Genomic DNA, 26691 nt, shown 5'->3' with positions numbered 1-26691 from the left:
AATCAACATAAATAGTCTTTCCAACAGAATATGTATACATAAATAAATAGACTTTTTAGATTGTCAAATTGCTATGAGCACATCAAGTATGTCCAAAGTTACCTTACTTCAAGACAATTTAAGCTGTCCACATCTCATTTTCAAATTTGCTGTGTCTGCTGGAATTTTTTCTTCATTGTCAGCAATCAGGTTTGCCTCAGACGTAGACGTAAGGAAACCCTAAATATCTAAGCGCTTTTGTAAAATCTTACCAGTCCTTCTCACCCATGATTTTGGTTATTTTAAAGAATTTTTTCGTTGTTATACAAAAACAGAACGCCTTACTCTAATTAAAATCACCTGTGTAAAAGATCGGAGACAGTTTACAAGATTATTTATATATTTAAGTTCGGTTTTCCTACATCTTTCTCTGAGCAAACTCTATGGTTGCTAAAAATGAAGAATGTGTCCACAGATGGGGAAATTCAAAAATGTGTGGTACTGACTGCATATAGCATAGTTGAGAGTGGGTTCTGGACTGTTAGACATGCTCAACAATATTTTGGAGCAGTTTTACTTTTTAAAACTCCATCCATTTGCATGGGCGTAGCCATTAATGGGCCATTAAGACTGTTAAGGGGGTTGCCTTGAGAATGTCTTGGGACTGCTCTCTTAAATGCAACACCTCATTGGGTCACTCAATGTCAATTTCAATCATAATTATCAAATTCTGACTGTTTGTCTTGACATTTTTTCATTTTTGTTCCTTAAAATGTGTAGGTAGTGGGGAACTTTAATTCTTTAAATACTTTGTCAAAATTGGTGATGAATTAACTCCCTCAGTGATACATTAATATGCTGTGAGACTCTCCCTGATCACTTTTCCCTAGGACGTATACGTATACAATTTGTATTGTCTGAAGCTAGGTCTTGGAATCATTTGCACATCCGAATTTGTTATTAATAAGTTTTATCCTGTTAGAGATTTCGAGTTTCTAGAAAACCTTTAGCCGACAAAATTTGACTTGAAGTTTGGTTTTTGCTTCGACAATCATGAAGGCTTAAAACTTTGAGTCTATTTTTTCTATTTCAAGTCTATGACCCTTGGTCCTCTCCTGCTGAATGCTGCCCTATTGAATCTGAGAATGAAAACACATCAACTCGGAGACTTAGGAATGCCATTAACGATGCCCAATTCTCCTAAAAGCCATTGAAGATGGTGCCTCTTTGTTAACTTGGGCCTTTAAAGTTTCACAAAGCAATTGTCCCGTAACACTAGGAAGCTTTTTTATTAGACGAACTTCTTCACATATTGCGTAGTTTTATGTGTCTCTTGAACATTTTCATTTTTCCAAGTTGGTGTGTTTTCATTCTCGCCGATTTAATTGTATGTAGCTCAATCCATTTCCTGATTCTCCAATGATCTTGAAATCTAGAAAGTCCAATAAACTTTTGGTTGTTCTTATCACTAAGTTAGTCAGGGGTGAAGATTATGCTCAACTGCACAATCCAAGTTGAATGTTAGCATATTTTCTGTTGCAAGGCAATTTCTGAAGACCTCTTTTTTCTCATCCCTTTAGAAAAAGTTTTACAGTAGTTTCAAAGCACTTCCTCTATTTTGCTGTGAAATCAAGCATTTTGCCATAATCTTGGACATTTTCTCTCGCCCAAGGGAAAATTTCATCATCAGGCAAAAATGCTGAGTTGCAAAAGCCAGTCAGCCATCCATACTTTTTTACGCAAAACTTCCTAAAAAAAGTTTTACTTAATGCAATTTTGTCAGACCATATGAAATTTTTAAATCCAATTTTTTGTCGTGTTTGTCCCCTAGTCATTAGTTAGGTAAAAGCATTGATCACATGAAAAGGTAAAATGAAAAAAAATATCTATCTTTTAAGGAAGAAAATGAACATTTTATTAATTGATATAAAATAAAATACAAATAGACCTACAAAAACAAGTCTTACATGATAAAAATGGCAGTCAATTAATTTTTGGGCCTTTGAAAGCACCTTTGCAAGGCAAGTGCAAGAAAAATACATATCCATAATTTCTATATCAATGAAACGCCAGTGAAAAAACTAAAAATAAAAATAAGGCTTTGTAGATTTTCTGGCATTTGTCAGCTATATGAATTGTAAACTTTGTGAAACAAGCACCTTTAAGCTGAAAAATGTATTTTTCATTGCATTACCGGTAGTCAAGGCAAAAAAGATAGGAGACCTGCAGGATGCTGCACATATGTTATTGTTCCTCTGGGTTAAAAGCGAGGATGTTTTCAAATCCTATTCTAAAACTGGGTTCACAAGTTGAAAAACATCGTGAAGTTGAAGAGGACTGATAGTGGACTGGGACATATACAACTGCAAATTGATACGTAGACATATTGTACACGTAGACGGTGAGTGGAAGTTTTTAAGAATGCATACTTCTAATCTGCAAGCTGTTTCGTTGACTGTCCAACAAGGTTCATCCACGAGAAACTCGCATTAGAATGTTCAGAAATGTTTTTTTACCACGACCAAAAGCTTATTTTCTCCGTCCGATAGAATTATACACTAATTTACATAGTATTTTTACATATAATACAAACACACTTATAAAAAATGTACTTAACAAAAATTTTACAGTTCGATTCTTAAGGCTTAGATAAATGCAGTATATAGGAGCCTGGGTAATAAAATTTTATACAAAGGAATTGTATCAACTTTGCTTCTTCTTTCAAAGCGTTGACATCAGGTGTCAGCAGGTAATGGTGGTTTTAATCTTGGAATGCTTCAGAGGCATAACGACACTAGTCCCCTTATTTGTACACCAAATACAGCTTCGTTGTCGGTATACTAAGATAGGTACATCCGTCCAGCTCGTTGAGGGGGTAACTTAATTATTAAAAATGTCTTCTTTAAGTAGTTTTACCTTTTTTGAAGTACCCCATTAAAGATCTTTTCTCGAGAGGGGCACATGGAGATTACCATTTGAAGAGATAGAAAATAAATGGAGTAAAAAAAAAAAAAGAAAGAAATAGAAAGAAATAACAAAGAAAGAAGGAACAAAAGGTATCAGTGAAAGTAATAATTTGGTCATCAAGTTTCCAGAGAAATTACTTCTTACTGAAAAAGGAGCTTAACTACTTTGAATAGCATCAACAGTGGTTCAACTAAAAATGAAAAACATGCTATTTTCCTCTGAAAATAGTTGATGAGATTTTTGTTTCATTTCATATCTTATTAAAATTGAACTAGAGTAGGGATACATCATTAGTACTGTAAACCTGGTTGACTCTGGGGATACGGTGGTGGCGGTCCTACTGTTGGGATTCCTAGATTTTGCTGCATTTGTAACGCGCTGTGTTCACTTCTGGACCCTTGTGTCATACCAGTATGGTAGCTATTACACTGTTTCATTCCCGCATTACAACTTGTACCTTTCTGGTTACTGCTAATATGATGGGTGTAACCGTAGTCATCCCGTTTTGAATGCTTGCTTGGATTATTGCCGTTACCATTGCTGTAACCAGAGTCCTGGTGGCTATTGGCCTGTTTGCCATAAACACCAGTAGCATTCATTATCGCTGACCTCACACCGTAAACATTCTCCATTCCGAGCCGTTGCTGATTCTGTTGATTTTGATTGGAAACACTACTATTTGAAGGAGATGGTGCGGAAATGGTGTTGAGCCTCATTGGATAGAGAGACTGCGCAGGAATCAGTGGCCCTGGTCGTGGAGGACTCTCCCGCATGTTAACTGAAGCCATGGGAGCCATAGGTTGAGAGTTCGAGGATTTCGTGTAGACTGATTGTGAACGGTGGAGATTGGCACGAGTTAACACAGGCGACTTGGTGTAAAGAGACTTAGTACCTGCGTACAGCGATTCAACACGATCAATCTTAGAAGGCGCCGAGTAGAGACTAGCAGAGTTGAGACTCGGGCAGTATCCATGGATGACACCTGTAAAGAGAAATTTCATTAAGTACTTCGTGATGATTTGACTAATCCCTAATGGCAATTATTTTAAAAAAGGAATGTCTGATTTAAGACTCATCCAAGGGCAGTATGTGTGGCTTTGGAAAACACTTACCTAAGGCTCATTGATTTTTTTCTGATTTTCATGTTCTCAAAGGTACAAGATTCTAAGAGAATAATTGAATGCTCCCAAATTTGGAAATAATGGGTCTGATTCCTGAAAACTGCAATTTCCTGATCTAAATTAAATTATTAGTTCCTCTCATAAAATTAGCTGTTCAGAAAACAGCACACTTAAGTGCAATTCCCCGCCTCTTCGTGAAAAATGTTTCATCAAAAAATATAACGTCTCTGCTGTCTTATGAGTGAAAAAATTTCACCTATGACCAACATCTTTCACTTATCTGAGCCTCACATTTGAGAGAGTAACCATTAAACATACCGACAAATTCTGTCCTTCAGATGTTTGCTAAAATTTAATGAAGATATATCAATCTTAACATTCTTGATTTCACACATTATTACTTTAAATCACTAAAAATAATTTGCGTAGAATGAATCAAGAAAAGAATGAATCACCTCACCTTCCACTACACGTTGTTATTACTGTGTTTACCAACAAACCAAATTTTACCCACATGCGTGCTCGATTCGCGTACTGCGCATGCGCCAAACCATTCATCAATGAACCGTCCGCGAAAGAACGGACCAATGAGAGACCAAGGATTCTTCATCGTTGTACTACGCGTAGTATTTTGTAGTGAGTGTTGCCACATCGAATGAGCTAATGAAAGTATGATCTTCTCATGCCGTGAAATTAACATACTGAGTGTAATCATGTACCCGGGATTTTAATAGGTAAGACTTTTGCATTTTCTTCTACACGCTCTCCTATCACGACAACGAACCAAAACCCTCGAAAGGAGGCGTTACTTTCTCGTCGAAATCAGAAAATTCGATTTTTTTACTCCACCCAACTGACGCTTAGCTCAGATGTATTTTCAGCCTCCTCAGACAGATGTTCTTTTCCTCACAAACGGTTATCAGAGCGCGTCCGTGGAAGGGGGGGGGGAGTGTCCCAAATTTTGGGGAGAAAAGTGTTTTCCCAAGACACTCGCAAGGACTAGCAAGTCGACCCGCATCGATGCCGCTGTCTAGGTGTTTGAAAAGAGTTTGGCTGCCTCTTGAATTCCAAAAATCACCAATTTGAATTTTCAAGCGAAACTTTGACTAAACAATTGTTCTAGGACAAAAATACGCACCATTAGGTGAAGTTGGATGAGCCGCCATAGTGCGATACAAATCTGTTCCACTTTGTATCGCTCGCAAAGTGTTGTAGGTGGATCGTTGTTTGTCAAGATCATCGTACGTATCTTCATCAGAGTGTATACTGGACGAATCTGTGGAGAACAGAACGAACGAAATTAATTTTAATATTAAAACAATAATTATGTTTACTAACGAGCAATCGAAATGTCAGTACATAGTTAATTCCTCTTTTATTTTATCATCACTTCATTCCACTAGTGTAGGTCCTTTTTCTCCTCTGAGAGAATCACCAAGTGACAGAAAATTCCTGAACTGTTCGATACATACGTTAGTTCTAACTCAAGAAACCAAAAAACATGGTTCCAAATGTAATGGACCATTGGACCACTACCGCCGCCCAGTGGATTGAATCAATTAGAAAGGTCGGACTTGAAATTTTGGACTAGAACCGCAAATTTTGATCTTCATTTCGTCACATTTTAAATTTAAAGGGCTGTTTATCAACGATAATTTTACGAGGAAACCAATGAAACCACTTTCAGAACCTCAAAATTTTTTGTAAACCCTGGTAAAAATTGGCGATAAGAGCTGCGTTTCAAAATACCATAGGAGCTCTTATAGCCAACTAAAGAAGGCTATTGAAAATCATATAGCTGGCTGTAGAAAGCGGAGAAAATCATACGGCCGGGCTATACGAAGCTATAAAAAAGTATACAGTCGGGCTATAGTTCCTATCGCCGGGCTTTACACTTCATCGCCATTGGATAAAAGGCTATAAGAAATTGTGTAGAAATTCGTGTGCTTTGGAAATCACTAAGTTTGATACGGAACTATCTTAATATTTACAAAACACACATTATAATTTTCCTTTCATCATATTGTTTTTTCATCTATTAAAATGAGATGATCAATACAGTGTGTGCAAACATTTCAAAATCATGAGTTGAAAAACGCTGACTCCGCGAGATTTAATATTAGAGCCTAACACAAAGTGGAGAGGCGACGTACTGGCGCCACCAAACCTAACAGGGATACTTCACGCATTGCGCGGCGACGCACTGGCGCCTACAAACCTAACAGGGATACTTCACGCATTGCGCAATGCGTGAAGTATCCCTGTTAGGTTTGTAGGCACCAATGCGCGTTTCGCGCTCTCTGCCCGCCCGCCGCGCCGCAGCGTGCCACGGCGTCTGAAGCAACTATTTCACACCAGAGGTATTGCACAGTATCATAAGAAATTGAAGGCGCTCCAACATATTAAGAATGACAGGCATCCTTCAAAAGTACGGAGCTTTCCTCGCAAAATAAATCAAGATACTACGGCCCAAAAAGAGAGCGGTAGTCCAAAAACTCACTAAGTCCTAGCATTCGTAATTAGTAACGTTTAGCATACGCTTTATCGTCTGGCTGTTGCTTAATCGCCATCGGCTATAAAAGGCTATAAAGAACTGTACAGCCGGCTACAGAAGCTATTGGAAATCTTACAGCCGGCTTTAGGTCTATAGTATTTTTGAACACAGATTCTACTGCCAATTTTTACCAGGGAACGAAGTTATAAGCTTTTAAAGTTTCGAAATTTTGTCTGACCTCTCTTATTGTCTTTTTGATTCGATCCACTGTGCGTCGTGCTAAGTAAATACGCCGTAAAAGCATTCGAATTTTGTCAAATTTCTTCTTTGAAAATATTTTATTTTTGAAGAATGTTATGAATACTTATTTATCCTTGAAATTTTCAGACTTTTTAGATCAAATTACGAACGCGATCCGGTGAAAAATCGGAGGAGAAATATTCACAAATTTTCCTGAAAATCCGTGATTTGTCGAAGGTTTGACAACGCTTGATGGCTCATGCGGAGTGTTCATTATAGCACGGTAGACTAGACGAGGCGCGAATTTTAGCACCATGCTGAAAAATTTCTCATAGACATTTCACGTAAAATGCGGTTTATATAATGAGCTATTTTTTTTGGGACAACTTACCTTCATCCATGTTTGTGTTAGAGTTCTTTTGCCTGTTTGAATTGAAAATATGTTCGAATATAAACGCAGCTAAAATCCCACCGCTGATTGGACCGCACCAATTAACCTGAAACCAAGGTACATTAATTTAGTACCCAAGTATAAATAATTAGCTATGCCACTAAACTATGGTTACTAGGTAATAATTAACCCTTTTCGAAGTCGAATCTCTGTAGTTTCTCAGCCAAGTTATTGTGCCAAATACAATCAAGTATTTTTTTTAATCGCTTAATTTTCATTATTATTATTATCATTATTTTGCTACACAAGCATCAAAAGTAAATTCAATCAAGTTAAGGCTTTTAATCTTCAGCCTTTTTTAAAGGAAATTATGTTCTCGCACTTCAAGGGTTAGATTAACAGCCTGTGAGAAAATTATGAGGGTATGCAAAATTTATGCTCATTAATAAAATATAATTTCTCACCCAATGATCTGTCCATTTGTTCAAGACGAATGCCGGACCTAGTGCACGCGCAGGATTTAGAGATGGCATCTGAAAAAATAATACAAGAAATTAATAATATTTCGATGACTCTCATATTTAAGAACATAAACATACCCAGGTAGCACAGTTGCAAGAAATTGAAATTGCATAGCGAAATCGCTGACACCGTATCGGAGTGTAGTGTTTGTTGCCTGCTCACTTAATGAAGGGGCCCCTTTTATTGAAAATGGCAAGAAAATTGAAATACGTCGATACTTGTGTAAATCGATGACCAAAGAGCAAAACCGTGTATCTTCGTTTGCGACATCGCAGACTTCCTGTCTTGCTTTATTGTTTCTGTGGAAACTTGGTCCACGTAATGTCATGAAAAATTCCCTGATTTTTCCCCTTTAATAGTAGAATATTCTGTAAAAATGCCAAGCTATGAAGTTGACTTGTTCCTCTGCGAATAAATAAAATATAGGAGCGAAAATTTTGAAACATCGCGATGGAGAAACGTGGTTCCGCACTTTGGCCATGAGCGCTGTCTCCACTCGTCAAAATGGAAGCTCAAAGTCATAGAGAAAAAAGGGCTCAAAGTAAATCAATCCAACGATAAGTGGCTCAAAGTCGGGACTTGATGCGATTGATGAGTGTTGCATCTCTTTTTTGATCAACAATCGCGAACACATCGTATTTATCGGTTCACTATGAGCTTCCATTTTGACGAGTGGACACAGGGCTTTTAATTTGGTGCTTCTGTAGCGCTTCTGTGCGCTCTGCGACTCCCAACCGTTACCTACTCGTGGTGCCCAACTCCCGCAAGAGCGACCGGGGATATGCAAGCCGCTGTATCCGGACGAAAAGAAAGAGTGAGATGAGGTTGGAGTACTCACGGCGACGAGTCCGCAAGCGAAATAGGCGGCGGCGACGGGGAAATGGGGTCGGTTGAAGAGCTTCCGTTTTCGGTCGGTCGTGATGAAGTACGTGAAGACGACGACGAACGTGAGAACCATCTCCGATGCGAATCTGTCCCACGCGCTCAGGTGGAACGGCGAATGGCTCGCCCGTGCGTTCAGGTTCACGTAGTGGTTCGGGTTCGATATCCTGCAACATACACCAATTCAATTCCGTCAATAAAAATAGTGTCACGCACGCAATAGTTTTGACAGCAGGATATAGAAATCAGCATCACAATCAATGGAAGACCTCTCGGGAAAAAAAGCACATCGATAGCCACTGTCAGGGAAAACCGGAATATGTTAAGGAATTTTAAAAAGTCAGGGAAAATTTGTTAAATCACCTTCACTTGCTTTCTAGAATGGGTTTGAGATTTTGAACAAGAAATTTCGCCTGAAAACTATTTTCAATTATGCCCACTTAACCATCCGTCAGATCTTCAATTGTCAGGGAATTTTACCAAAATGTGTCAGGGAATTGTCAGGGAATTTCATTTTCTAAATTCTGTGGCAACCCTGCCAAAGTGCGAAACCACGTATCTCCGTTTCCAGCGTTGCAGGCTCCGTGTCATACTTTATTTTTTCATCGGAAATCTAGTGAACTTTATTCCTTAAAAACTGCCTAGATTTTTCCTCTCTTTTAGCAGAACATTCCGTGGAAATTATTTCAAGTTACAAAGTTGGCTTTGTTAAGTTTCTCCTCGAAAAAATAAAATAGGAGCAGAGATTTTGAAAACAGCGATAGTTTCGCACATCGATATAATTTTGCGGCCGTTCCTACATGTATGCCAGGTTGCAGCGCGCTGAGTGCGAAGGCGCGTTTATACCTCAAACTGTAAGTCAATACTCTTTAGGCGCGATCTGCATCTGCATTGTGTCATTTGTTAGCATACCTAGTTACCTACACCCTTAGAATTAAGAAAACAACTGGAGCATTCTCAACTCTGGAGTATACCTTTTTCACTTGCTAAGACATGTTTTTAGTTTGATAAAAAATAACTATATCTACCATAAATTAATGCTCATGAATACCCATTTTTCACGAAATTTTTAAAATATGAAGAAAAAAAAGGTCCGCAATTATTTTTATGACCATTTTAAAAATAATTTCACACAAATATTTGAAAATTGTTTAAAAATAATTGAAAAATGACGTTAAAACTACAAATATCTCTTAGTGCCTTTAAACGTTAGCGAATGTTTCAAACAATTTTCAAATTTTAGTGGCGTGGCGTAATTTGCGATGTATCGACCGATCTGGTATTAAAACCTATGGAAAAGGGTCGATAAACAGGAAGTTCGCAACTAACACCTTATTAATCGATTCTTTAGCATACCTTCGAATGGAGACGTATCGATCATCGATCATTCACGCCTCGCCACTGCTATTAGGGCTATACTGTGCTAAGGAAGAACGCCGTATGTACATTAGAGGATTGCCAAATTTCTCCGAATAAAAAAATTTTCAGGAAAGTTGTGCATAGTTTTCCTTGAAATTTTGAGATATTATAGATGTAAAAAAATTGTCTGAAAATTGGAGGAAAAATATCCAACAGTTTCGGTGAAAATTCGTATTTCATCGGAGGAACTTTGGCAACACCTTATGGCTCATACGGCGATCTTCCTTAGCACGGCAGTATGGATGTCTATGTAAGCGATCGAAAACATCATCATTAAACCGGGTCCTCCTTACATTGAGCCGTGTTGAACAGCGGGATTGATTCGCAATAAAGGCCATCGAAGCCGAATAATCGGTGATATAGACACGAGACATGGGCGGGAACAGACGCGGAAGTTCACACAGTTATTAGCCGAGGCGCCGCGGCGCGTTTTCGGCGGCCCCGATTTTTAATTTTTCGGGCGGCGCGCGGCGAGTTGAAAGGGGCGCGCGGCCCGGAGGACAATGGGCGGTCATTAAGGGTTGCACTTGATACAGGGTCGTCATATCTGTATCATATCATAACAGCTGTTACACCCGCAATTCAAGTTTCGAGAGGACTTCATCACTCGCCGCGACCCTCCCCCTCCCCCGTGGACGGCTATGTCGTCGGCGCCGGCTCGCTTTTATGCCCCGCCGCGGCTCTGTTGCCGTCTATAGAGAGACTCTTTTTTAGAGATCCCTAACTCCTATCCTTTCTGTAATATGAAAGTTACTTTTGAAGGTCAAAAGTTTTTTACGATACCAAATTAATTTGCAAGAACTCGCCTAAAGAGCTCAACACATTCGTCAGTCATCCTTTGACGAATTTTATATGCTTCTTTGCTCAACAACCATCATTTGGCGAAAAACAGCGTTGACCTCTGAATGGGTCGGTTAAGCCTTCTTCTTCTTCTTCTTCTTCTTCTTCTTTTTTTTTTTTTTCTTTGGGGGGGGGGGGGGGGGGGGGAATTATGGAGTGAATTAAGCTTCCAGGAATTTTTCAACCCTACTAGCGGCAAAGAAAAGCGCGTTTTGAAAAGGCCGAAGATAGGACCCGTTTGAAACGATAATTTTGGCGGACACTAACGAAGTACCCTGGGTGAGTGTGGACAAAACTGTGTTTGCTGATTGGCTGAACTCATCCTCGGGCATCGCCGCGATACGCTAACGCGACTGTCGGCTTTTGATTGGTCGGATTTTGATCAGCTTTTTCACCCTTTAGAAGTTCTTTTTTTTTTTTTTTTAAATTTTAAATGAAATTCCTAGGTTTTTCAAGGAATTTGCGCCAATGCCCTAAAGTATACCACACCCTTGTAAAGGCTTTTCAAAATATATTGTTTCAGATTCGGTGGGTAGAGATACAATCATGACTCTCGGGGTTATATCGTATTGAATTAGTAATGTGGCAACACTGCTGCAAATTAATCGCTTACTCGTTCGCATGCCGCCTGCACTTGCAGCCTCCGTACTCCGTAGAGAATAATAAGATAGAGGCGGTGCGCCGCGCCGGTCGGTGGTGCGGCAGCCGCTCTGGAAAATGCTTCCTGTGACACGATCGAGAAAAAGTCTAGCTACTGAGAATCTAGGTTCTCGGTGGTTCGAATCATTCGCCAATGCGTGGAGCGATACCTTTCTTTTTTTTTCTCTCTTTATGTTAAGGTTACCGGCGGTCTCGAAAACCGGGAAAATCAGGGAGAGTCAAGGAATTTACGACAACCGGGAGAGTCGGAAAAACTTTTAGGGAATTTGTGGGGAAATTCAGGGAATTTTTGACTCACTAAAACATATCAATGATCTCACAACTGTTTCCACTCTTTTTGATCATTTTCAAGGCTGTCATCTTTTAACCAGCTACTAAATGCATTTTTCCATAATTTAATATCCAAATCAGGAAATTTTGTCCGAAGTTTAGCAAAAGTCGGCGTAATTTTTTTTAAAATAAGGAAATTTTGTTGGAAGGCCAGGAAAAGTCAGGAAATCAGTTATTTCGGAGTCGAGGATTTTGAAGATGAAGAAATTTTGGAAACCCTGTAATTTTTTTTCAAAAATCTTATACATATTTTCACAGGTAGTCGAAAAAAGTAACTTTTATTTCAGAGCATTTGTGCGAAATTTACGACTTCGCGATCATCCACGCTCTCCTTAAATCCAATCATCATGGATGACCGAAGCCTCCTTGATTCTGGAAACTGGCTGTATCCCCAGCAAATAGCGTAGATCTCTGTGCGCCATGCCATTCGCGGAATTAATCTCGGGAGGTAGAACGTGTCGTTGTTGGTACTGCACTGGCGCCAGTCCGGATTTCCCGACCGAGAACTTCATTCAATTTTCCATTGTAATAAGGAGACTTGTTCGGCGCCTAGTGATCTCAAAAGTATGTGAAAGGGATTTGGAATGAGGCGGTCTGAATATTGACTGACCATTGATGCATGTAAGAAGGGCAAACGTATGGACATCGGGGACGGGTTCACGATTTTGCCGCCTTGCATGGACCGACAACAGTTTGCCGCCTATGGATTCGGAAATGGATGATATTTGAAGTCTTCGAAAGTGCAAATAATAAAATTAGATAAAAAAGTATCGAAGAAGATGGATTTTTGGGGGAGGGCGGCTGGAATTTCTAAAAGAGATTGGGTCCGCAATGATATAGTGCATCAAATCATGGGTATTGAAAATGGCATCGTATTCGCCAGGTGGGAGTTCTACAGAATTTCCTTCGAAGCAAAATTTGCAAATGACATAAGGCACAAATCCTTAAAAAGACGTAGGTCTTTCTCCAAGGATCGAGTAAGTTGTCTGGCCTATCTAAAAAATTGAAGGCGTAATGGTAATCTATGCGGGACCTCCGTACCCTCTGGAATTAATTGAATCTCTCAGTCCGAAAACGATCCTCCTCGGAGAACCGAAATTTTTCAGGATGAAAATCGCTGAACAGTCAGGAAAGGAGTGTTTATACGCAAGAAAAACCCGAGTTGGGTCGTTTTCGAACTGAAAGATTCAGTTTTGCTTCTTCCGAATTTTCAGACAGAAATCGCCACCGGTCGAACTACTTAAAAAGCAATTCACCCTCTTCGATGCTGCATGAGCGACACAGAAAAAGAGAGTGCAAATCAACCCGATGTAGTGCATTGAATGACCTTAAAAATTAATTACACTAGACTGCCACACGTTATGACTTTCATGACTTTCTAGCGGTTTCCTCGTCTCGCCGATCCGTCCGTCGCACGGTGGATCGAGTTAATGGGAGAGGTCGGTCATGGAGCGTTGCGCTTCCAATGTTACGAGGATAACGAATATCCCTGGTCATTTGATCGATTATGTATCACTGATCTAATGTAATTTTTCGCGTAGAATTCATTTTTGATGTTATTTTTGGTGAAAAACGTACCTGAAGACCCGTATTTGTGCATTTTGTCGGGAAAACTATACAGGTGCAAAGTTTAGGCGTCTGTGTTTTACTTCGTAGGACGGAGTTTTTAATTTTTCATGATGGAAGAGGATAAATTATGAATAAAATTATGAAAACTTACTAATAAGTGTCACAATTACGCAAAAATACCTCTCCAGTTATGAGCTGCTGCATCAGATAAATCATTCCCTTCACTGCAAAGTTAATTTCGAAACTTTGTCATAAGATATCATTCTTCTGCTTAAAGATCGGTGAGAAAACAAATGAAATACATTTATGAATTCTTTGAAAATATTCAAGATCACTTTTACTTTAAATTCATAGGTATTTACATTCAGAGGACGGAACAGGGACTTAGAGTAGGAAAAACACTAGATGGCTAGAAAAAAAAGAAAAGAAAAAAAAAATTTAAACATGTAACAGTCATCTGTCATCTGCTTCTCCTTATTCTTCTTCTTCATATTCAGTTCCCCATCACTCTCATCCTCGTCTTCCGCTCTCAAACCGCATCAAACTTAAAAAACAAGCAACGCAAAAAACCGCAAAAATTCCAAAATTTCCCGGACTTGTAACGTTAAAACGTACTCGCAGTGTAATTAGTTTCGCACTAACTGCACTTTGTTTACATCGAAATAGGTGAAAAATTAAAAAATATGTACGTATTTGAAAGAAGCATCAGTTATCAGAGTTCACCAGTGACCGGTCGCGCGCGATCGCGGAGGCCAACAGATAAAATGGCATCATAGTCAGGGGCCAGGCAAGTAAAGGGGGGGGGGGGGGGTTACTTGCTAAAAGTTTCCTCAAGCTATCTACGCATACGTCCCAAAAAAGCTTTCTAAAAGGGATATAAAGGGATGTCCGAGTGAAAATATGCCCGATTTTTTTTTTTTAGTTCTCCTATAGATATGTAGTTTAGGAAATAATGAAAATACGAAAAACGGGCCAAAGAGCACGTCTTGATGGTGAAACTTGTTTTTCAGTTTCCGATGAACAGGAATCATACCTACCTGGGTCATTTAGCAGTTACGAGAGTTCACTGGTCGCTTGATTTTCGAGATAAAGCTCGCGCGCAATCTCGGAACGCAACAGAAAAAGTGACGTCACGGCCAAAGTGGCGCAAAGTGGCACCCAAATTTTGCGGGATCGTATTCTCAGGACTCCTACGAACATGCCTATACAAATTTTTTTGGCGGATGGTGGCGGATGAGTAGTTAAAAGTTTACTTTAACTTTTTTTTTCTGCATTTTGATATACGCACATTAGTGCAAACATAATCATTGAAAAAATGGGCCGAATACAAAAAATTATTATCGGTATGTGTTCTCCAGACTCTGGAAAATAAGAATCAATTAATGAAACCAGCATTAATTTAAACAGAAGCAAGCTAAGTGCCGCGGCAGCTAACCGGTCGCTTAATTTTCGAGATAAGGCTCGCGCACAATCTCGGAACGCAACAGAAAAAGTGACGTCACGGCCAAAGTGGCGCAAAGTGGCACCCAAATTTTGCGGGATCGCATTCTCAGGACTCCTACGAACATGCCTATACAAATTTTTCTGGCGGATGGTGGCGGATGGGTAGTTAAAAGTTTACCTAAACTTTTTTTTTTCGCTTTTTGAGATGAGCACATTAGCGCAAACATAATCATTGAAAAAATGGACCGAATACAAAAAATTACTAGTGCAATGTGTTCTCCAGACTCTGAAGAACAAGAATATGTCAATGAAATTAGCATTAATTTAAACAGAAGCAAGTTAAATGGAATAGAAAGACTCGGACGATTTTTCGCTAAAATAAAAAGTTACGCAAAGCCCCTCTTTGATGCCTTCTGTCACAAAAATGAACATGTTTCGTTCCAAATCAATGTCAGATCCTTAAAATATAACTCTTGAGGAACACTTTTGACCCTTAAAAAATGCGATTTGCCCGAATCGCCCATGACCGACCTGTACCATTGACTCGATCCACCGTGCGTCGCGTCGCACTGACATGTCAAACGCTTTCACTCTACGATATGAAGAATCCATGAATTTCATTTATACCGTATGAGAATTTTCCACAGATTTAAGTGTTCACTCTAATGCCGACGGCAAAAATGTGTCTCTAGGCTGCGGCATTTCAAAATCTCCCTTCGTTTAATTTTTTGACAAGAAACCAAATGAACGTCACGGTTAGAAATGCCATAGAATATTCTTTTTACAGAGAAGAAAAATTACTTAAGTTTTCGGAAAATGGCATTTAGTAGGTTTCTATGCAGAAAATAAAATATGACAGCAAGTCTGGCATTTCTGCAGTCTCACCATCGTTAAGTGGTCGTTCACGAGGAAATGGACCATCGTGTCTCTCGGAGAAAAATGTTTTAAGGTGTGAATGTTTCTCAAGCTCGAATGAAAAATCGGGATATGAGTTAGCAACGTAGAGCACTTTACAGTGTCTTGAAGTGCAGTTTAAAAGTAGGTAAGTTATTCTTGTGTCGACAGGAGGTAAAAAAGACACTACAAAGCCAATAATTTGGAGCTCTGTTCATAACTTTTAAGTAACTTTGCCTCGGAACTGCATCTTTTACTTAAATTGCGAACTTAATACCGCACGGGCGTCTTCGGTGAGCGTAAAGCAAGCAAATTCAGTGATGCAATTTTGAATTTTTCGGCACTTAAATTCCATAGTAGTTCTATGCATTCCAGAATAGTTCAAGAAGGAAAAGGTAGACCTCATTTTCTCCGGTGAAACCTTACCGGTCATATTCGCCGGAATTGGCACTTGCATCTTATGTTAAACTGCGGCAATCCAATTAGGTGATGAACGAGAAATGCAACCGTAAAAATAAGTACTTAACCTATCGAGTTTCAGCTATACGTACATTGCCAGAAGTCAGAGTTTTCCGCCAATTTCACATAAGAGGCGTAGAAACGGAATTTTGAAGGGAAAAGTCTACTCATCACAATATAAAATTGCGCTCAATGTCGTCGTTAAACTTTTTTTCATGGAAAATTCAAGTGATAAAAATTTCTGAAAGTTGCTGAAAGCCCGGCGTTCTTTAGAAAAGCGCCTTCAATTCCACCGCATGGGCAAAAAACATACCTCAGAGCGCGAATAGTTACCTATCCAAAAAACACATTAATATAACTTCATAAGCGTTAGTTGAACCAAAACTCCTTGGTGTGAGCTCACTATAGGTATCCGTCCTTATGAAGTTCGCCTTCAATTTCACCGCATAGGCAACAAACATACTGGAGAGCGCGAATAGTTGCCAACTCGAAAAACACGTTTTAACAGAACTCCATAGCTCCGATTGAACCTATAAACGACGTGTAAAATCCATCGGTACTTGTATGTTATCCCTAATGTTGTGCCTTACTTTTTACCTGGTCGCTGGCGCTATCGCGCTATGCAACCTCTCGCAAAATAAAACTGCAGGATATGCCATAAAACCCCGTCCCAGTAGCGGAGAACGTAAATTTGACGTACTTTTACGTAAACAAGCTATATTTAATAATTTTCACATCGTGGTTAACGGCTACGCAGTTTTTAGGGTAATGAAAATTAAAGATAAAAAAATGTATACTTAAAAAAGTTCCGTTCTATCAATTAATACATGAGATGTACTCTATTTTCATGCATTTCGAACATGAAAGTACATAGAATGTAACATACACGTTCTCTATTACCAAGGATGCCGGTGGCGTGGCGTGAATTGCGATGTATCGATTGTTCTGCCATTTAAACCTATGGTAAAGAATCGATTATTAAGGCGTTCGCTGCGAACACCCTGTTTAACGATCCTTTTCCATAGGTTTAAATGGCATAAAAATGGATAGATCGCAATTCACGCCACGCCACTGAAGGATGTATGCTAAAATTCTCGAGCGCGGAGCCATAAGCCACGTCTAAATACAGTCATTAATTATGGGTGAAATGTTATTAATCACATTATTTCGGAACACAGGAAACCTCCGAGCTTAACCCACATGGACAGGATGACGAAGTTAAAAAGTAAAGAAAAAAAACAGCAGAAAAAACTGAATCCCCTCTCATTGACCTAAAATAGAGAGCAATAGATACAAAAAAGGAGTGAGACTTTGAGGGATGAGTGGATATTTCACTTGTTGTGAATTATGTCGAGAGGGGTTGGGGCATTGTTTGCTGTGGGATAGCGGAGGGTGCTGAATTGTAAGTGCATCGCGTCAGGCGGGCATGCATAATGCGGTAGTACATCTAAAGCTCGCCGCTTGATTCAGATCGCTACGGAACAATAACTTCGTCGCTAAAAAATGAGCTCTGCGGAGTGCCGTCAAAGTTTAAAAAATCCACCCCCTTTTTCTATCATTGATTTTTCCGGTCAAGAAAAACTTTTATCAGCCTATCCTATTTCCTTAATTACGAAATTCCCATGAAACTTTCACTGAACAGTGAAAACAGAATCGTTTCCGGTTTTTTAACCGACCTATCTCCTGTTGTATGAAGTTTTGTCGAAACTTTTTCCAGTGAACATAGACTAGACTTTCTCACTCCCTATATTTTATCCGCGGAAATATAAGGTTTGAGGTCTCGCGAAATTATGCTACCCGAGGAACTAGATTTGAATACATTCCGTCAAAAAAAGAAGTTAAAGATGGTGATCCAGAATAGAATGAGCATAATTTTCTCTATAGTTGATATAATAAAGTGCTCTTATAAAATGTCGGTCACTTGCTTCTGGCTTTAAGAATTTTATATCTGTGAATTTTATAACTCGAATAGCGAATCACTGTAGTTATTGGTGGTTATGATGGCCAATCAAAAAGCTCTCATCCTATGCTAGGGATACAATGCATTCGGGTTCATTGATTTCGCCCGCATTTGACGAGGTAGGCAAAATCAATTTATACGAGCGGTAATAGTTGTATCTGAATAACTAGGCTTTAGTTTGGTAGACAAGTCTTCCCTTGATATAACATGTATTTTTGACGACATTCATGCACATTTTTCTTTGAAATTTTCGGTTATTTTAGATTAAAAAGCGTACGAAATTATCTGAACATGTTGGAGCAAATATTCACGAATTTCCTAGTTATTTCGGTTTTTATAGAAGGCAACTTGGCAACGTCTGAAGGCTCATACGACGTTCTTCCTTACCACGGCAGAGTACTGCACTTCTTCTCGGAGCAGTGAAAAAACCCGTACATTCCGCGTTACGTAAGTCAGGGTCTGGAGGCGCATCTCAAAGTGGGTCGTGCTCGTGACGTCATTAATATTCATACCAGGAGAAAGAGAGCTCCGAGTGATGGGGAAGGGGGAGAGGGATGGAAATGATCCGCGATTGTTTACCGCACTTGTTCCGGCCATTCAATTTACCCCCTGGAGTGTGTTAGTTCGCGAACAAACCACACCGCGACACGGAGGCGAAGGGGTGCGACCCGCCACCCCGCCGCCGCCTGCGTGTGTAGTGGTGGTCGCCGCGGATGTGTGAGTGCGGCGCCTGTGTTTTTTATCCGCTGATGCGATTAACGCGACATACTGTAGCTCCGTGGCGCGTGTCACCTACGCGTCAGCTGTTACTGTTTTACTCGGGTGACATGCCTCGTCCGAGCCTTGAAAAAATAGGCCGCTGGAGGGGGTTGCAGTTTCCTCGGGGTTGCAGTTGCAGTTTCGGGGTTATGACCCCTGCGGATTGGCGTAACCCTTTCGATCAGTCTCGATGTCTTCGAGCCTCAGGTGCCGCATTTCGACGGTGGGACTCCCCAACCACGCATCTCGCTTACGAGCCATGCTGCGCCCCATTGAAAAAAAAAAAAAGAAAAAAAAAAAAAAATGCATAATATATGATGTTGCCAAATTTCTTCTGATAAAATACAAATTTTCCGAGAAATATGTGTAATTTTACGAATAGGTTTATTCTCAATCATTCATATAATTTTTGCGAAAATATTACTTGACCGTTTTTTCAGGTTTTTTCTAAAAGAGCCATTACTCAAAAGTATTACCTCTGAATTTTTTTGGGAGCTTATCGTGTTTCCTGAATTTTTATTACGATTTTGGATCATAATTTATGGAAAATTTTACTATCTATGATTAGCGCTGAATGCAGCGCCTCAGAGATATTGAATCCTCGAGTTGAAGGAGGGCTTCAGGGGGTCTTGGATCTTCCAGGGTGAGACACTTGCCTCCGCCTTATTAAATCCCCTGAAATTCCCCTTCAACATAGGATTTTGATGCTTCTAAGGCCATGAATGGATTTGATGGTGAATATTATGGTGGGTAGGAGGCAGCTATTTTTGTTTTGATTCTGGCCCATAACCGTCGCTGAAAATCAGAGAAAATGGTGCTTTTTCTAAAGGGTTGAGGGCCGTGTGGAAGAATCCGATATAAAAAATAAAATAAAAAATAGGTACCTAAGAAAAAATAAAGAACAAATGGGGAGGAATATGAGTTAGCTCTTTTTCTATTTGTTCCTATTTGAACGGTGGTTCGTTTACATTACGGGAATCTTTATCCACCCCCTTCCTCGCCAGCCCCCATCCAACTGAGCAGGCGACCAAAATCCTTTTTTATTGGAGAAGGTAAGCGGAGACAGACGCGGATGCCTCATCCTTTACTTCCGCTTGTGTCAATATTAAAACCATCTCAAGTCAACTTTATTGAAAGTTTAGAATGGTCCAGCAGAAGGTGTAAACTCCCTCACCCTTTGAAGAAAAACAACTCCTTGACTCGAGTCTTGATCAAATACTTAATCTTTCGTGTCGCCAACGCTCGCGGCTCACGGGTTTTATTTCTTCTTCAGATTTCTGACTTCAACGCACAGAAAGTTGTCAGCGTTGTAAAGTCGGATAGCATACGACTCATACGTTAGATAGACCCCAGTGTCATTTTCCGGCAACGTTTCAGATGTTGGTGCTTGTAATTAGACTGAACGCGCGCGGGCTGATTATTAAAATTAATAGACAACGAAGACTAAGGGAAAACGGAACCCTATTGGTAGAAACGGCGCAGCGGGTAGTTGCGTAGGACAAAGGAGGTAAGTAATAGATTCACTAACAGCAATCCACTAGATTCCCAATCGTTAGTCTATCATCATCCCTCTTAGTCTTAGACAACCATACCTGGTCTATTTTCTCACTGTACTTTTTGTCTATAGATTTGTCTATAAATTTCAATAATCATGCCCGTGATTGAATGATTGGAGCCATCATCCTTCTGTAAAAATTGTCTCACAGAAGGCAATTTTTCATATGATATCGCAAACTACTGCTATCACTTTGCCATCAGTTGAAGAATGCCGAAGAATAGAAAAAATTTCATAGAAAATAAAATTCGCTAGGGTTTGAAGAGTCCTACCGACCAACTCTCGGGCAGACCCTTTGTTTCTCCAAAAAATCTGGGTCCCTTTCGCTGATCGCTGACCAGGTTATGCAACCATGGATGAGAGGGGGGCAGACCTCCATCCTGATAATTTCCATTTCTTTTGTGATAAAATCCGTATTTCACGTTCTACTGCCGCACGGGCGACGAAGACGACATACCGATGCAGTCGCTCAAACAGACCTCGGGATTTCATATTCCGTGGGGGTGGCACACGGCCTGAAGACGAGGGGGCGAAGGAGGGATAAGCAACAGCTGCAGCCGGGAGGAAAGACACCAGACCGAAGAATGGTATCCTGGAGGTCGGGAGTGGGAGGGAGGGGGGCAGCTCAAGGGTCCCTATCACCTGTCGGTCGGCGGCCAACAGATTCCTCTTGTGCACCGGGACCGGGACCCGGCTCCAGATTGGGACAGGAAGAAAAGACGGGGGATGGCGGGGGGGGGGGGTGGCTGTTGCTCCGTTGGATCTTGCGATTCGTCGGAGGTTCTCAAACTCGGTGATCGCGCTGGAGGGTATGGATCCCATCGACATAAATCCATCGAACTTTAAAAACGTGAACTGATCGACATGATTCGATCGACAGCGAGTTGATCGACAACCGTGAATCGATCGACGAAACCGTGAATCGATCGACGAACTCATGAATTGATCGAAAAATTCGTGAATCGATTGGCAATGACATGAATCTGTCGACAAACCCGTGAATCGATCGACAACCGTGAATCGATCAACAACGAGTTGATCGACAACCGTGAATCGATCGACGAAACCGTGAATCGATCGACGAACTCATGAATTGATCGAAAAATTCGTGAATCGATTGGCAATACCATGAATCTGTCGACAAACCCGTGAATCGATCGACAACGAGTTGATCGACAACCGTGAATCGATCGACGAACTCATGAATTGACCGAAAAATTCGTGAATCGATTGGCAAAGCCATGAATCTATCGACAAACCCGTGAATCGATCGAAAAATGCGTGAAGCAATCGACAACCCCGAGAATCGATCGAATCACATGGATCAGTTCACGTTTTTATTTTTCGATCGGTTCATTTCGATCGAACCCAGACTCTCCGATCAGTACTGATCAACTGATTCGGACGGAGGCGAAAGTGAGTTGAGGAGGGGGGATGGGGGATCGAAGTTGAGTAGCCCTTTCGTTCCAGATAAGTTGTTCTAAAGTTGTCCCAAAATACATGTTTTTATCGTTTCGAGCTTTATTCGTGTTAGAAGGTGCAACGTATCGCTTCTCTCAAACTGAGAAAATTAATTTCTATTCATATCGAACATCAAGTTTTCTCGGTCTTACGAGGCCCGGCTGATAAGTAGTGCCTCCAAGCTTGTAACTTTTGCGCAATCACATAAAAGCCGAAATATTTATAAATCGCATGTTTCGCTCCATCCAACTTTCCTGCTCTGCGTTAAAGTCTCTGAGTCGGACGAAAAGAGTTTACGTTCTCCTCCATTCATTTCTTCATTTTATCTTCTTGGAGGCCAAAATAGTTGTATTACGTCTCTCGCGCCATCCAACTTTGCTACTCGGCGTTGAAGTCTCTTAGTCAAAACTTACGTGAGAGTCGGGGGCAAAACGTAAATAAACCTCCAAACATGTCCTAAAATCGACGAAAACAGTTCAAAAGTGATGAATGAAAACTTTTCATTGGTTGAAATGAGTGTTAACTTTAACACGCAGTGAAGGGGGGAGGGAGGGATTGCGTTGCCTCCCTGCCTTCCCCAAATGCGACGTCCCTGATCCCGGCTATTTTTTCTCGAGACAGTTACAATAAAATCGCGACTTAAATCCTACATTAAAAAACAATTCTCGGCGTTCTTACCAAGGTCCGTTGGTACCTTTACCATCTCACTTTTTTTACCAATTATTGGTAATTTTACCAAGACAGACTAGTAAACTTACCTAAAAACCGGTATTTTTACTGTTTTTTTCAGGTACGGATACCACTTTTATTGGTAATCAATTCCCGGTAACTTTGCCATTTTGTCTCGGTAATTCTACCACAGTCGATAAAAAATATTGGCGTTTTTACCGGGGTCTATTAACGGTAAAATTACCAATTCCATATATGGTAATTTTACCAAGAAAAAACTGGGATCAAATAGAACCCTGAATTCTTGGTAATTTTACCCTTTTCCTGGTAAATACACCGAGATTTTTTTTTCAGTGTGCCTTTCGAGACAGGAACTTTCAAGACTCGAGACATCTGGCTCCGGCGGACGCGACGACCAAAAAGCAGGTGAGACGAGCAGCCGACGCGATAATACCCACTTTCCCGGAGGCCGTGCGCCGAGCAGGTGGTAACGATGATCTCCCGCGTGGAGGCAGACGCAAAACCGCGCATGTCCCCACAATTTCTAGCGAAAGTTACGCGGTTGTCGCGAGCGGGCGCCGACGGTCAACCGAGGTGAAGATTGGGAACCACTAGACTAATCGCTGCAGCTTCCTTTGTAAATCGAAATCGCGGGAGGCTCGATCTCCGCGCATCCCGATTTCGGAATCCGACCGAGGGATGGAAGGGGGGTGGAGGGGGGGGCGGTTTGAATGGGATCTCGATCCGGAACCCCGAATCCCGGATCGCGTGCTGAGCTTGCGTCGGCCTGCTGTTTTTTTATACCACCTTTCTTTCTCGGTTTCTCGGTCGGTTTTGGAGGCGGGCTGGAGACTGGAGGGTGCTCCAGGCGAGCGGTCCGTTTTTATTTTATTCGGGTCTCGGGTTTACGGTGGCATTTCGACTGTTGCGCGTGACCCAGAGCCAGAGCGCTATTGGCGGGTGCTTCTGATATACCGCCAATTTTAGAGATCGGTCTCGACAAAAGAGGCTTTGATGACAAGGCGCACAATTGCAATTTTGCAATGAGAGGTTTTCAATTTTAGACTGTAAAAATCAATTTCTGGGGGCTGATTATTGAAATCGATGAACATAGCTATGGATAAAGGGAAAATATAGCGATCCTAATGATGAAAGCGGGTGGTAGAAATGGGCAGAGGATCAGTCCATTTTCTCTTTGTCCTCTTTGTCTATCGCTTTGTCCATCAATTTAAATAATCATCCCACCACTTTTCAAGATCGATCTTTAGGTAAGTGTGAACTAAACGCACTGCACAACATATTTTATCTAAAAAATTAAGTATAACGACGCATCACCTTTGCAGTGCTACTTAGATCGTGCGACCCTCACCTCAAATATAATCTGTAGCAACCAAACCATCACAGATACAAATAATGTTTGCAGAAACTCGACTTCAGGGGCTTGAAGGACAAGGCGCATAAGTGCAGTTTTTGAAGACATTGAGATATTCATGACCTCAACTAAAAGTAGTTTGAAAGTAAATCCTGTGCAAAATGCACAACTAAAATCCGATGTTAAAACATCAAAAAGTGAGTTTAAACCTTCTTTTTGCAATATGGCTGCATGTAATTTTAAAACTTAAAACACGCATTTTTTTGAAATAGCAAAAACTGCACTTATGCGCCTTCTCCTTCAAGCCCCTCACCCCTCAACTCCATGTCGTGTTCCCGAGGAGATGCTACAACTTTCGAATATTATTGGCGGAAGGCAAAAGGAAGTGGTGATACTCGGAAGGACGTTTTCAGTGGAGGATTTAAACGAAAATACTGTGCCTCTGTGCAGCGATCCGCAATACACTCGAATCCGTCGCGAGAATATCCTTCGGGTAGTCCTATCAAGGCGTATCATTATTAAAGTTCAGGTTTTCAGAGCAGAGTCGCAACCTGCCTCCCGGCATGATTACGTCACGGCGCATTATGGTGGCGATATTAAAACGGTGCCCCCGGGGAGGAGGGGGGCTTGGGGTAGGATAAGAGCCCCCCTCCACTTCCCTGCACCCCCGCAGGAAATCTTACGCCAGTCACGTGTTGGGGAAGTGTGGATGCAGCTGCTCGCTTCGTATACCCTCTCGAGTCTTTTTCGAAAAAAAAAATAAAGAAATATTTCATTTTCACGTTCACCCAACCTTGGAAGCTGGCGCAGCTCGTGTGCACGGGGTGTGCCGGATTATTTTGGGATATTTTCAGCATTGATTCTACGCCCGCTAGGACAGAGTATTTTCCATAAGTACGTTTCAGTTAAATCATTTACTTCGTAAACGACCCGACTCTGATTTCAAAAAGTCGTTCTACTCCTAATAAATAGTTTTTAGGATCCAACGCTTCTTTTCTTTTATTTCCGAAACTATTTTTTTAACGTCTGATAAGTGTAACATTAACGAATTTTTGTTATTTCGAAAACGACTCATCGCTGGAGTTTTTAATCAACTCTCTAAGCGGAGGCGGACAAAAATTTCTCGTGAAAGGGGAGGGGGAGGAGGTTCGACGATAAAAAAATCAGAAAAATGACAGTATTTGTGGAAAAATTCTCGAGTCATGGGGGATTCAGATACCCTACCGCCCTCCTGCAGGCTACGCTACTGCTATATCATATCATACGCAAAATTTTCATGGGAATGTGGATAAAATGTTAATAATTTTGGAGTGAAATGCTGTTCCGGAGTCTATATATAGCACCCGAAAACCTCGAGTAATATGAATGCAAAGTGGAACATATTCCCCTAACGGAGTGACTTATATGACCTTACGTAACTGAAGAAAATATTTCTGTTCAAAGGGCTCCTGCACTTTCTTTGTTACAGCTACAGAAGTTTCCGTCATAAGGATATAGTGCTCTGTGCTCACGAACTAAGTTATGTTCTCACAACAGAAAAGTGCAAAAGCCCTGTGAACAGAAAGTTCTGTCATCAGCACCGACTATTTTTTGCGTGTCACTGTTACGGAGTAGAATCTACTCCTTTTGCGGGGTGTCATACACTTTTATCGAGCTAATTTCACTTCGCATTCATATCCTTTAGGGTTTTTGGGTGCTTTACTGACTCCGAGACCGAATATCACTTCTCGATTTTTAACAGTGTATCCTGGCACCGCGAGTTGCATTGATCTACCATTTAAACCTATGGAAAAGGACCGATAAACAGGGTATGTTCGCAACGAACACCTTAATAATCGATCTTTTACCACAGCTTCAAATGGGGAGCTATCTTTAATCGATCATTCACGCCTCACCACTGCACTGTCTAAAACAACGCAGGTACGAGAAAATTTGCGAAAAAATTGAGAAAGGAGGGTCAAAATCATGTTACTTTCGTTAACATGACTTTTTCAGGTTGTTTTGACGGACCTGCAATAGGAACACGGCGCTGCCTTCGATTCTTTCTGAGAGCATTTACATATGCTGGCGTCATTAAGTTGTTTTCAGAGCATGATTCCGCTGCTCAGCTGCGCGGGCGCGCCGCGGCGGGGCTCATCCAGATCTCTCGGGCCGATTTAACACCTGGCGTATTAAATATTTAATGAGAGTCCATGGCTGGCCGTCCAACTTGCGTCTTATTAAATTTTACTCCATGATTCCCTTCCTCCCTCTTCCCCTCCACTCACCACAACGCGACCCCGCCCGTTTTCGATGGGTACCCAACCTTCTCAAAACAAAAACGCTCAAGTAATATTGGTTATTTAATATCGTCGCCTTATCAGCGGATTAAGTTTTCTCCTTTTAATTTTCTCCCGGTAAAAAAGGTTTCTTTTTACAGATCATATCGCAAATTTGTGTTTTCAGCTCCACAGCACAGCACACAGAATTGTTCTACGAATATTACGGACCAGACTTCCAAAAATGTTACAGAAACCATCCCAGAGTTTTAGCGATTTGAATAGGCTCTAGTTCAATAAACCTAGTTTTGAGAAAAAGTCACAAATTAGAAAGTTCAATAAAGTCTGTTCATTCGAGGCGCATAAGCAGTACCGGATTGAAACGCACATTCGTGCCCTCTTTCAGCACAGAATATGGAACTAAACGGTTGGAATCCATTCTTTAGG

General features: G+C 40.8%; 2 protein-coding genes across 2 annotated transcripts in view; both read right to left on the bottom strand.

Annotated features, from left to right (window-relative positions):
• dor (vacuolar protein sorting-associated protein 18 dor) overlaps positions 1-26691 on the bottom strand; it is a 133832-nt gene that overhangs the window by 66593 nt on the left and 40548 nt on the right. The window lies entirely within an intron of this gene.
• Positions 32-26691, bottom strand: part of bib (MIP channel family protein big brain) — a 56428-nt gene continuing 29768 nt past the window's right edge. The window contains exons 3-7 of the mRNA XM_019052583.2: positions 8553-8763; positions 7657-7725; positions 7193-7298; positions 5206-5343; positions 32-3928 (exon numbers count right to left, since the gene is read on the bottom strand). Of these exons, the coding sequence (XP_018908128.1) occupies positions 3237-3928; positions 5206-5343; positions 7193-7298; positions 7657-7725; positions 8553-8763 (1216 nt within the window). The 3' untranslated portion in view covers positions 32-3236. The remainder of the gene's footprint in view (positions 3929-5205; positions 5344-7192; positions 7299-7656; positions 7726-8552; positions 8764-26691) is intronic.

Source organism: Bemisia tabaci, chromosome 2 (assembly GCF_918797505.1).
Source record: "Bemisia tabaci chromosome 2, PGI_BMITA_v3".
Taxonomy (NCBI): Eukaryota; Metazoa; Arthropoda; class Insecta; order Hemiptera; family Aleyrodidae; genus Bemisia; species Bemisia tabaci.
The sequence above is the reverse complement of the archived record's forward strand: the minus strand, read 5'-3'. Positions and strand labels throughout refer to the sequence as shown.